This window comes from Lates calcarifer, linkage group LG7_1 (genome assembly GCF_001640805.2).
Source record: "Lates calcarifer isolate ASB-BC8 linkage group LG7_1, TLL_Latcal_v3, whole genome shotgun sequence".
In the NCBI taxonomy this organism is placed as follows: Eukaryota; Metazoa; Chordata; class Actinopteri; family Centropomidae; genus Lates; species Lates calcarifer.
This window is the reverse complement of record NC_066839.1, coordinates 6,764,145-6,777,997: the sequence shown is the minus strand read 5'-3', so window position 1 is coordinate 6,777,997 and position 13,853 is coordinate 6,764,145. Positions and strand designations below refer to the sequence as shown.

The following is a 13,853-nucleotide window of genomic DNA, read 5'->3' as shown; positions in this document are numbered from 1 at the left end:
GTCTCATTTCTGACCTAAACCATCTCCTTGATTAATTTGTTTTTGCTGTCACTCATTTTCTTCAGTGATATTAGCATTAAAAAAGAAGAAGAATTGGTAGATGATTTAAGATTTATGGTGTAGTGAATAAACAAGACAGACAGATGGACCAACAGAAAGAAAGACAAAAAAGGAGGAGGACAGAGAGATATTTCGTTTGTGACTGGCGCCCACTAGGCATGTCCTCCTTTGTTGTCCATCGTCAGCAACCTTGTCAATAAAGTTTAGCTTTCACAAACCGCTGCTGACATCACCATGGTACTCACTGGAGGACATCTGACCTCCAGAACTAGAGAGGAGTGTGTGTATGAGTGTGTAAGTGCGTTTCAGTCATATCGACAGCCAACAGTGGTAGTAGGTTTTCTGTAGTTCCGTAACGCCTCAAGCTCCACCTGTCACTATTACTTGGAGTCAAAGAGAGTGTGTGTGTGAGTGTATGTGTGTGTGATAGGTTTTAAGTAAGAAAAGAACATTTTAGAAGTGGACCATTACAGGTTTAAGACAGTTGTATGAATTCAAGTCAGTTGTGTGAACTCTTATGTCTAATACGTGTGTCTGTGTGCATGCATGCATGTGTGTGACAGTAATATTGCAGGAGCTTTTTAGGCCATGGGTTGTGTGTAATACAAGCTGGCATGGTGATGTATTGGGGTGTGTGTGCGTGTGCGCATGTGTGAGAAATGGGCTGAAGTGATGATGCGCTCTGTCACTGTAAGAACCAGAGGGCAAAGCTTTATTAGAGCTTGGCTGTGACCAAACCACTAGTGACACACACACACCGTTTAAGTCTACCTCTTTGTCACACACACACACACACGTCACATTGCAGATTCCTATACTCTAACCATAAAGCCATGTTGGCCAATCAGGAGTCTAAAACAAGTTATTACCAGCTCTGGTTAGGTTAACACCATCTTCACCCTTGCAAGAGTTTTGCAAAAGGTCTGTTTTAGGTAATCTAAAATGCAGTTTGCCTGTGGACATGTGTGGACTGGGTAAAAGTTATTTGTTAAAAAACAGTGTAATGAATGTTTTTCACAATTTTCTGACATTTTATTGACAAAATGAATAACAGGCAGGTTAAAAAAAAAATAACTGTCCCCTGGGGTTTAGACTGTTGGTCAGACCAAACAAGCAATTTGAAGTAAAGAAATAATTGTAAAAAAAAAACCAAAACATTTTTCATACTTCAACTAGTAGCAGAGAAAAAATGTCTGGGAATCCCATGTCACACCTCTTGTGCTCCCATGATGCACCTCTGTCTACAAAATGTGCTTCTTTTCTCTGATCTTGACAGCACACAGAGAGAGATGATAATCGCACATCTCTGTCATCTACATGTTATAAATATCAATAGACCAGGCATGTGCACACCTGCCACAGAGGCAATCTCACTTCAACCAGCGGACCACTTTTCAGGATTTTAAGATGGAATCTGGCTTACTGTCCTACAGCCAAATATTTTTAATTTATACAAGTTATATTTTGGCACCTCCCTATGATTCTTTCTCCCACTTTTCTTGTTCTGAAGAATTCTACCAGATACATGATTCCTCCAGTAATATCCCATCCCCCATCTTTCTCCCTCTTGCTTCAATTTCACTAGAAATAAATATTAAAATATTCTGAGTAAAAACATTAGCAATGCGTCTTAACTCTGTCCATATTCATGGTCGTCAGTGTCCTGCAGGAACCTCAAATCTCCAACATGCATACTTTCCAAGAAGTGAAATAAACATATTCCCTGTTTCTTTGATTTCTCTCTAGCTCTCATCTCCCATCTGATATTACTAATAAATAAACATGAGGCTCCTCTCCTTCCACATACATACATGTCAGTCCTCATTCTTTTATTGTGATATCTTTCTAACCACCAGATTCTGGATCAATATTCATAATCACCAATATCCCTCAAAGCTCCAAAGGCATCTTTTTACATATTGTGAAAGAGACCTGTTTTCAAGCTGATGCCTGGCTGTGAAACGCACTGCGCTCAATGCGTCTTATTGAACCTGTATCTACTTTCATATACGTAGATTGGTCCTATTCATGTGTAGACACATGTCTCCTGCTGTGCAGATTCCTCATCTCTCCCCTCTTTGCCTTTTCATATTCAAAAAAAAGATCGTCACAATAAATAAACATTAGCCACTTACATATTCTTACTAAATCAGCAAGGTCCTGTGGAGAACATGTGTCTCCAAAACCACCAAATTTTCTTGAAAAAACCAACCTGTTCATTCCCAGTGTGGATTGTAACACTAACCCTGGCTGTGTTAGTGTCTTGCTCAAGCAACACAGAGAGTTGAACCCCTAAACCGGACAGTGTAAGAGATCCATTATCTGAGCTACACCATCTAATATTCATATTCATGGTGCTCGCTTCTACTTTGATTTCTCATTTCTTTCTCCTCTGCCATCTCTTATGCAGAATAATAAACACGACTCTGCTCAGCTGTTTACATATTCAGACATATTCCTGATTCTGATATGGATATTCTTGGGATAATGAGCTGACTATTTACATTCAACTTTTCTTCACCATCTCCACTTCTCTCTTTGCTTGCTCTCCTCTGTCTCCCGTTCCTCCCCCCTCCTCTCTGTCACTCCCATATCATTCTTTCTGCATCTCTTTCGCCTTTACCCCCTCTCTCCCTCTGCCCTCCTCCTCTGTCTCTCTCTGGGAGATGAATTGAATATGTAAGCTATTGGATGTGAATGAATAAAGCATCCCGTCTCAAACACACATTGGTGACACCTTATTAACCACATGTCAGCTGCACATGACAGCTAGAGCGCACACACACACACACACACACACACACACACACACACACACACACACCAGTTTCCATTTACACACATTGACACACAGCATACACATGTGCACATAGACACCAATGCAGCTGGCTCATGCCCCCACACACACAAACACAAGTACAAAACACAAGGCTGGCATACACACATCTACATACACACACAAATTCTCCTCATTAGTACAGATTGTGTTAGTGACTTACATTTTATCAGTCAGACACAGTGAATGTGCATTTGATTGGAAAGACGTTTGACATTCTAAAAGTTGCATACAATACAAACTTAGTCATAACATAAAATATATAACTGGGTCAAAACTTTGGGTCAAGCAAAGATTCAGATAAACTCTACAGCTGACCAATCATGAACAGTGACTGTCTAACGCTGGTTTAGCAAACTGTCAAGCTTTGGATTTCTCCACATGTTCAAGTGGCTTCTCCAAAATTAAAAACACAGGAGCAAAACTAATTAACTAATGAAACAGTGTCTTTATGTGCCCTAACACAAGCTGCAAATGTTAGCATGTCCGACTAACTAGTTTACTACCTATTATAGTAACCTAGTGTTTAAAGCAAAACGTTAGCATACCACTAACTAACTCCATTGATTTGTGGGATTATAAGCCATCTGTTAACAAGCTGCTCCTGGATACTACAAGAGTGTACCCAGCCATACTTTTTGAATATTTGAATAATAAAGTATAAATCTAACCTCTGTCTAACTTGACCTATAGTGTAAGCTAAACTGTCAAATAGGGTTATTTTCGAGTATATGAACAGTTTTTCCTTATGATACTTAAATATTACTACTGCTATCTACCTCATACACTGTAATACCCAACCAATTTGGCATCTTTACTTTCCCATGTCTTCTACACAGACCATTAACTGGTCAGACTTGCAGACTTTGTTGTGACATGTAGCATTAACCTCAGTCTTTCAGCTTAGCTTCATGTGTGTCAGCCATTAAGCGTGTATTTATGATCACTTTTACATTATTGTTGTTTTAAAACAGGTGGAGACAATGAAACTTTTTTTTTCCAACCAATGAAACTAATGTTTACTAAATTAGCAACCTAGTTAGAGCTGATGAAAGGTAGTAACAGTCACAGCTGACAGTCACTCTCAAAAATGTTAAAGTAACTTTTTTACTTTCTACTAAAAGCTATCTACTAAAGCAGAGAGAATAGTGTCCATATAAAATTAAATATAAAATCAAAAATGTTCTGAAAAAACTCACCTCTGACAATAAGACCTGCAAAGTTTGACACCCCGGAGCCGCGCTCTGATTGAGTGACGCAGCGGTACAGATCTTGATCCTGATTAGTGACTTCTTTGAGGTGGAAGGAGGCGGCAAACCGTCTGTGGTTGATGTTTTTGGTCTGAGCCACGGGAATATCCTCTCCATTTCTCCTCTGAATCACAGACAGACAACACACAGACAGACAGATCAGGTGCTGCAGGGGCTGTAGAGGGTTAACTGCCTTGCTCAAGGTCACAAGGCAGCACTGGACCACACACGCCCACGTGCACACACACTCACACCCCACATCCCCCCTGTTGCCTCACTGACAGCAGGTTTGAAGGTCATGACTACAATAGAGCTGTAATGAAATCAGGAGCTATTAAACTCTTAATCATGTTAGCAGCTAGGATGTATGGCCTGGAGTCACTCTGTGTGTGTGTGTGTCTGTGTGTGTGTGTGTGTGTGTGTGTGTGTGTGTGTGTGTGTGGTGTGTGTGTGTGTGTGTATGTGTATGTGTGTGTGTGTGTGTATGGATGACACTTTATTATTGAACGTATCAGTCCTGAGGGTGTCACATTTAGTACATTGTTTCATCTCTTTGAGTTTGTCTATTTCTACACCAATATACTGGAGGCATATAAACTTATATATATTAATATTTAGTATTTGTTTTTATTTATTTGTTTGGGACAGTGTGCAATAATCATCATTGGGATGTAAATGAAATGTAAATCTGCAGTCCTGTGCCATAATTTTAAAATGGCCCAACTGTAAAGATACAGAGATGAAGAGCATCATAATTAAGGGCTATTCCCCAAGGTTTTGAAAATCTGTCTCTGAAACCTATAATGAATGTAGGCGAATTTAATTTTGTTTGTGGTGCTCACAGAACTGAAAAAGTACATTTAAAACAACGGTCTTATGTTTTTGTAAAGACTATTTTTTTTGGTAAGAAGTTGTTTATATCAACTGTACTACCATTTCTGAAATGAGGTGATGCAATCTAATTTAGTAAATGTAATTTATTTACTACCATGAGCATAACAAACAAAATTGTGTTCACTTCCATTTTATGTGAATGCAGGCAGAAATCTTAAAAACAGACATCTCAAAACCTGACGAAATAAAGCCACAGGTATCTTCGTGGCTGGGTAAGTGTGAATATATGCTGTCTTATACAGCCTCTTTCAACAGAGATGCATTACACTTAACTGTATGTATGTGTAGTTGTGGTTTCTTGTTCTTCCCATAGCAGTACAAAAAAACATGGTTTGCATTTGTGTGTGTGGTGTGTGTGTGTGTGTGCAGTACCTGTAGCCAGAGTTTATTGCTCGATGTATCTCGTCCCGTAGCAATGCACTGAAACGTGGCGTTCTGTCCAGCATTCACTTCAACGTCCCCAAGACGCAGAAAATGAGGGGATTTATCTGCAGGAGACATGGTCAAACCAAATGAAGAAAATTAGATTGAGTTTACAGCCAGGTTACATGTTTCTGTGTTTTACAATGCTCTCTGTTTCATTTTATTTATCTATTAAAGGTGGAAATGAGGTGACAGAGCCAGAAGGAGTTATGGAAACAGGTCAGGTTACCTATAACATACTGTATACATTTAAGGACATTTTATAACCCTCAGGGATATGTTCATTATTACTGTGATTAGATTTTACTGGAGTCAGATGAAACCAAAACACAGTGCTGTGTTGCCACTGGGAGGTAACATCAGTGCCACATCCAGTATACATAATTATTATAGCTTCCACTTCTTAACTACTATGCTAAGATATGAAAGAAGGCTTTTAGACCCTGAAGATGCAACTCAGCTATGACATTTTTATTCTGGGGAGGTGATTGCAATCATAGATAGCAGCTCTTTCGGTGAATGAAAACACACACACACACACACACACACACACACACACACACACAAGCTTGCACACATGCATTCATGCAAACACGCACACACACACAAACCTGTGTGTCCAGAAATGCAGCTGTGAGAATGAATGCTTCCACTGTGGAGACTAAGTACTAATTCCTTTTCAAATACTTGCTCCTTCCTATTAGGAGTGCTGCTCCTCTGCCTTTAAAAGACCAGGGCTCCTCTTTTTATATTTTCACTGATTCCCAGTTTCTTTAGTGACAAAATTAATGCCCACAAATTTCTTTCAGAGGTATATTGGCATCTTTTGACAGAGGCGAGAACAACATGGGATACCAGGACCTCACAAACTGTACAAGGGGACAGCACAAGATAGTTTATTTCTATGACTTATAATCAATAGAATCTATTAAGAAACAAAATTGTGCTCTAAGATTTCAGTGCTGCTGCAAGACAGATGACCACACAAAGTTGTAATTGCTTCCTTTCAAACGTGGGGGCCCTCCAGGAACCTGCCTATAGCTTTAGATTAACAGACACTTCTGTTAACAGTAACAGTTTGTCGTCACAACTCTTTTTCGGCCTCTAGCAGTAAGGAAACACTCGAGCAAAGGAGAGAGGAAGACTTGAGACGTAGTGAGAATTTAAAATGGATCGCAGCCCTCATCTCTTTCCTGTCACTATGAGACAAGACAGCTACTGTTCACTGTGTGTGTATGTGTGTGCAACTTTGTGTGAGTGCAACTTGGTGTGTGTGCGTGTGGGTTAAAAAGAGAGAGAGAGAGAAAGTGCTGAGTGGTCAAAATCTTCTCTCCTCATGATTGCCCTAATACTGTCTCATTTCCCGCTTCACTCTCTTTCCTATTGCCTCTTTCTCTCTTGTTTCTCCTTCTCACAATCTCTCGCTCTCCCTTTCTATTTCTCCCATTTTTTTCTCTACGACTTGCCTCTCTCCTCTCGCTGCATCCCCTCCTCTCCTGTGTCACCTTCCCACTTATCTACCCACTCAACTGCAACAGAAACCATCCCAGGTACAGTCTAATTAGTGGCCAAAGCTATCAGCGTCTATTCAGCGAACTAGGACTAATTGCTGGCATGCTAATGACTCACCGCATGGGTAGCTGAGCACCTGAATGTCGTCGATGGCGATGAAGCCTGCTTTGCTGTCCGAAACCTCTGCTTCAAATATGACCTGAGAAAAGAGAGAGGAGATTTAGTCATTACTGTCTTCATTATTATCATTACTACGTAGTATCTTTTTTTCTTAAATAAACACAGGTAGTGTTGCTGAGATCAAGATATCTTTCAAATATGACCTTTTCAAGAGATACCTGTGCACAAGAATTAACATAAATACTATAAGTTCACGTATATACACACACACAGAAATGTAGACAATTTGCAAAGAGAAAGTGGTTCCATATTACTGTTAAGAAAATTATTACAAGTAGCAAATAAAATGCTTGAGTATAAAGTTTTAAAATATTCAGAATAAATGAGGGCATCTATATACAGAGTGTATAAAACCCTAAAATTGAAAAACAGCAAAAACATTTGAAACCTTCAGAAATCTGAAATTACATAACCTACAAATACTCACAAACCCTCTATGGTGCTGTTACCAATGATAAACTGTGCCTCTGAACCGAGTTTTAGAATCATTTATAAGCAAGAAAGACAATTGCCATTTAAATTTGCTGTCAAAATGATGGATCCAATCTGAATTGTCACTGAATACAGTGACAGCCACCAGTGATGTGCATAAAACCGGATAAATGCAAAGCTGCCATCCTGACTGCGGCTGGATTTATACATTCTGGCCGACAAGTCAGGAAGGATAAATGAGATACTTCCTGTTGGATCAAAGTAATCTCCTTTGGTACACATAAAATGGCTGCCAAAGCAATGATAATAAGTAATGAAACCCAATGTGGTTGGGTGGAGAATGAAAGGTTATAAAGCCTATCTATTTGTTTTTCATTCCTCTTCCATTCCTGTCTTTTCCTTTTTCTGCTTTCATTTCTCCATTTGTTGACATATTTAGCTAAATCAGCTTCTTTTCTGTATGTGATCACATTGTGCCTCCATGAGTACTGCACAATTGTCCAATGTAACTTGATCAGTCTACTGTTTCGGTACAGACAGAAGCATCTCAAGACCTACTGTACTGATTGCACTGATTGCATTGCATTGATTGATTGTTCTGTACAGACATTCATGTTCCCCAGAGGATGCATCCTCTATTAATGTTTTCTCTGGCATGAACCAGCAGGTCCAAATTTGACTCTGTACATAACTTCACAAACTATTATTAGCATCCATTAGCATCAGTTGTACTTTGTGTGAATGTTAGCATGCTAACAATGTAAACTAAATGATGAACATGGTTAACATTACCTCCTAAACATCAGCATGGTAATACTGTAACTGTGAGCATGTTAGCATGCCGACATCAGAATTTAACAGTACATGTACAAATACAGTCTAATAGAGCCGCTAGCAAAGCTGTGGACTGATAAACTGATATAATCAAAAGCAAATGAGCAGTGTCCATTTGTCTATATTTCAACACAGAAAAAGGAAGATATATAAAAGAAGGAATAATGTTATTTTTTGATCAAATAAAGAGAAAGAGCAAAATGTGGAATAGGATGTTCAAATCATAGGCCTGCTTTGTGGTTGTTTCCATTTCTGATCTTCATCTCTTAGTAAGTAGTGTTAGTTCTGTATTCAACAGGTGCTTCCACTTACCACCAGCTCCGTTTATCAACTCATGGTCTGAATAAAGACAATTCTCCTCATCCTCATCTATCTCATGTATCTCATCTTCCCTTTCTCCTCCTTCTCCATGTGTTAGCCCTCCTACTCCCTCCACTTGCCATCATCCCTCTTCCTAAACATTTTTCTCCCCTAATTTCTCTCTTTCTGTGTCTCTCTCGCCACCTCTGTTTTCTAACAGTGTTTACTCAGAGAGGACCACTGTAATGAACAGAGGAAGAGGAGGGAGGAGAGAAGAGGAGGTTGCTATCAAAAAAGAGAGACAGAGGGAGAAAGAGAGCGAGGGGGTGAGCAGTTGTTGTCATTCATCACCTGTAAAAGGAAATCTGCCGTGAACTGTTTACCCATAGCTTATCATCCCCTGCTTGTCACACTCTCCCCCTCTCTGTCTCCCTCCCCAACCAATCTATCTCGTCTCTCTCTCCTATCATCTTTCACTCATAGCTCACTGCGGAGCATAGCAGAAAGACATCAGTTGACTTTTAATACCTTCATCTCTGTCTGTCTGAGGACCGGCTTGACTGTCTGTCTGTCTGCTTCCCCAGTCTGCTGATCTTCACTTGTTGTTATACACACATTTGTTTTGGTAGCCATAACATGACCCAATCTCTTCTCCTTTATCTACACGTGTACTTGTATCCTATTTTCTGTATTAACTGGTATAAATAACCAGAGGCATTTTTAAGTCAAGTCTCAACTCAAGTCAGTTGAGACAAGTCCAAGCCACGGCTCATGTTGTGTCAAATCAAGGCTTGAGCGCTTGAGGGCATGTCCAAGACACAAGTCTTTCAGGTCTCTGAATGCTAAACATTACGATAGCATGGCATTTGAATATTTTCCTTTCAAAGCTTTGGTAATAGTTTTTTCTATACATTCAGTGTATAAGCTAACAAATCATGAATTGGTTTGAATTTGTTTGAAGTTGAAATTTGAAAGAATTACAGCACTAGTGTGGCCTGTAGCTGTTGCTATCTTTGAAGGAACTTGCAGTTCAATCATTGCACATTTAGCTGTTTGCTAATGAATTTACTCATCAGCAACATAAATTCAGCAATTCATAGATCTGATGCTGGTCACCTCTGAGGAGACAGTACGTAATTCATGCAGGTGTCAAACACTTACTGACTCTCTGGTCTCATCAGTGTGAGGCCGGATTAGTGATAGCTTGTGTTTACAAGTTCTCACATGGGCAAAGCAGCTCTGAAACGCTGAAGGCCGAGGACTGACATATCATCACTCCAGAGTAGGGCTTGGTAATAGCAAACATCCTCTTATCGACCAATCGCATACATCACTTTGATGTATGCATGTATGGGCACTGAATCAAAAATGTTTCAACCTGCAGGGAGGGGAGTTTTTTTCATTTAATGTTATAGTCTGAATCCTAAGATATGACGTCTGGGTCTAGGCACCTGCAGTGTACTTATATAGGCTAAAGCATAAGGTAATATTCTGTATGTTAACTTTGGGGTGGGGGGTGGGGGTGGGGGGGTGTAAAAACCCAAGCTATTATATTTATTATCATATATAACTAATCAATAAAGTCTGACAGTCAGGGACTGCTCATTGGCCTGAAGTAAAGTTTTCATTCAAAATAAAGAGGAGATCAAGACAAAACACAATTACAAGGTCTACCTAAACAGTCCAGCATGGGTGTGCACGTTTATGTGATCATCTGTTCTTGTGTGAGTGTGTACTTACACATGTCTGCCTGTGCCTCGCCTTCCCTTGGTGAAACCAGTCTCATTACAACTCAAGCTAAAGTGCTAACACAGAAACATGTTCCGACATGAAAAAATAGCTTCATAACCTCAAATCTAATAACCTGTTTCGTAGCCTGAAAAACCTACATAAGCCTCAGCAAACCAGGATGATTATGTTCAATTAAAACATGTTGACACACGGGTCTCAGGCTGGTGATCTCCTCCCATAGTCACTAAGGGGGACTGGGCTCCAGATGGGCCATTTGGAGGATGCTTTCACACTTCCCCTTACAGTAATATTATATGGTCCCCAGGCTGTGTGTGCTAACATGATCTGTGTGCCTGCTAGGACATTCAGAGACAAGCTATCCAACAACAAGCACGCATCTGTCAACACCAGCCAACACACACACACATGTACACACACAGATCATGTTGACTGACATAATTTAAGAACGGTGAAAAAGAGACAAACAAACACATGTTCAATTTAATGCATTTCATTACAACTCCCTCTGTGGACCTTTTAATGTTCTTTTTAAACAAGTGTTTATTCAAAACACATACAAGACATACAAACACTGACAACCATGTTCGTGTCCAGCATGGTGACACACCCCCATGCATGCAAACACACATCCACACAAACACACACCCACCTAGTTTTCCTCATTGCCTTTCTAGCCTAATCGTCACCTCCTGAGCCTCAGTCAACACCAATAAATCAGCTGCCTGCCTCACAGCATGTGCATGCGTGTGTCTGTGTGTGTGTATTGTGTCTGTGTAGTCACATGAACACAACTGGAAATAAAGAAACATGTATGTATACAGCAGCTGGTTGGTATTTAGGGAGTTACCTGATATTCATTAGGCCAGAAGGTGGATACAGCCAGTTCGGCTTTCAGCCAGTCTTTACCTGGACGACAAGAGTATAGTCAACATAAGCAGATAAAATCACAACAATGTTAAGTTATGAATGAGGTCTGGGGCAGTCTTTACCAGTGTAGGACGTCACGTTCCATATGGGGTTGGCTAAAGGACCCTTGTTAACCTAGAGATGGCACAAAACAAAGAAGAAAATATCTTGGTCATAAAATATTTCACACAAAAATGAACATGGCAACATACAGTCCACTTTATTTACAGGGGCTTCCTTTCCATCACACTGACATGTATTCACTCACACAAAAATAATAATAATGGAATAAATAATTAGACTCTGTAAGTCATTTTATTTTGCTTATTCCTCCAAATAAGAAGGGCAGAGGTCAGGGTGAGCTAAAGTGCAGACCCTCTGAGCTGGGCACACAATGTCTGACTCACTTGAGTGGGGAAGATGTTTGCAGAATGTGAGTGTGACCTTAAAGTTATCACTTTTATGAGCAGTCAGAACCAGTAAATAGTAAAACCAGTAAAACTGCAATCTTCTGTTAACCTTTACAAGGAAATGTGTTTTCTAACAACCTCTTCAAATTGCAAGAAAACTTTAGAGGAGAAGAGGATGAGAAGAGATGACTACTTTAGAAACAACTAGAAGTGGAAGTTTGGATCATTGCATTATGAAATACAGCCATCAGTATGTCGGATATGTGCATGTTTGCTGCTTTTAAAAGTACTTTATTAATTGTTAATGCTTAATTAGGCATTCTTACACAAACTCTTGGTTAAGCCTCTATCTCATTCTAGCTGGAAATCCAGACCACATTTCCTATAAATCTTGTTTTGTTTTGTTTCAACCGAGGAGGCTCTTCACCATCTGCCTTTGTGACAAACTGAAAGCTTTAACTCAGCACTTGAACTCTACTGGAGTCTTTTGCAGTAATCCAGTTTGTGCCCCATGAAATCAAACCCTGCCTTACGCTTGGTCTTGTTTTAATGCTAAAGTGTCACAGTTAACAAGGTAAAAATTTAACCAGTACAATCATTATATTCTATTAACCACTGCATTCCTATTCTATCCTATTGTGTTGATACTCATTACCTTCACCAGGACATTAAGGGTGCCAGGGCTGGAGCCGTCAGGACTGGTGAGGAGATAGTTGAAGTCGATACAGTGGGTATCATTCTCCTTCATGACTGGCAGCTGAAATCTGGCCTTTTCACCAACATCATACTGAGAGACGTCCACATACATGTAGGAACCTGTACACGGAGACAAAGAGAAGGAAAAGGTCACCAAAGATGAAAAAAGAAGAAACATCATGTAATTTGAGGTGAATCTGGTTCATGTTGTTTGAGAATCTGACCTTTGAATCACAACCCATGAATTATCTCTGTCTTTCTTTGCAGCCATTTGTGCTTGTACACCACATACCAGCTGAAATTCACTGCTTGAACAGACTAGCAATGGTGCCCTCTGAGGAGGTCGTTAGTCTATAGACGCAGTGAGTATTATGACTGGACTTGCCAAAGAGATACATGTACCTGCAAGTGCAATCCAACTTCATTTGCTTCTGTATATCTTAAAAATAATCCACACTGAAGCCATGAACAGTTAAGGCAGTCGACTGCAACAGTTCTGTGAAGTTAAGTGAAGCGAATGAATAAATGTGTAAAAAAGTATAGTTTGGGAATTACTGTACAGCTTTCCCCTTCTTTTTCTGTTTTCCCTAATATCACTTCCATAAAGGTTCTATTTATTATCAATCCCTCCTCTTAAGTTTTTAAGACCACTTCTCAGGTCAGGGAATTTAATTTGAGTTAACATAGTTTACTTAAACTTTAAACCTACCTCTCTTTTGTGGAGAAAAAAAAACATCTATTATTTACTGCATATTCTGTTTTTGCAAATTTGATCAATATCATTAATATCATCACAGTCTAGTGACGCTTCTGTCACTTTTCATTTCACTGTACATCCTGTGGTGTGCATGTGACAAATAGAAATATTCACTATATCGCTCTGATATCTGGTATGAGGTATGATATGCATGTTTGTTTTGTCTCCTCTGGTTTCCTACCACAGTCAAAAGACATGCAGGTTAGGTTAACTGGTGACTCTAAGTTGCCCAAAGGTGTGCCTTCCCACCTGGTTTGGTCTTCACTCTTTAACAAACTCACTTCCAAGCATTGAGTTTCTTGTCATGGAAACAAAAAACCCTTTATTCTTTCCTTTTATGTTTTCATGTTTTTACTCCCGTCTGTTTCTCTCTCCTTTTATTCCTTTTGGGCTTACCATACAAGAATCACCCCCCACCCACCCCCCACCCAACAGACACATAAAACAAACCCCTGTTCCTACGACTGTGTCATTTGTTTCTCCTTTGTGATTGTGGGGCTGTTTCTTGGTTCGCCAGCAACAAATAAACACAGGAAATGGGAAAGAGAAGAGAAAAGAAGAAAAGAGAAGAGAAAAACAAAATTTTTCTTTTATAGTCTTCATTTTATGTT

General features: G+C 39.7%; 1 protein-coding gene across 17 annotated transcripts in view; it reads right to left on the bottom strand.

Moving 5' to 3' along the window:
- Nucleotides 1-13,853, bottom strand: part of ptprk (protein tyrosine phosphatase receptor type K) — a 104,973-nt gene that overhangs the window by 42,705 nt on the left and 48,415 nt on the right. For all 17 annotated transcript variants that reach the window (XM_051071807.1, XM_051071797.1, XM_051071799.1 and 14 more), the window contains 6 exons: nt 12,445-12,605; nt 11,463-11,514; nt 11,321-11,379; nt 7,093-7,174; nt 5,413-5,528; nt 4,096-4,270 (listed from right to left, as the gene is read on the bottom strand). In XM_051071807.1, coding sequence (XP_050927764.1) covers nt 4,096-4,270; nt 5,413-5,528; nt 7,093-7,174; nt 11,321-11,379; nt 11,463-11,514; nt 12,445-12,605 — 645 coding nt within the window. The remainder of the gene's footprint in view (nt 1-4,095; nt 4,271-5,412; nt 5,529-7,092; nt 7,175-11,320; nt 11,380-11,462; nt 11,515-12,444; nt 12,606-13,853) is intronic.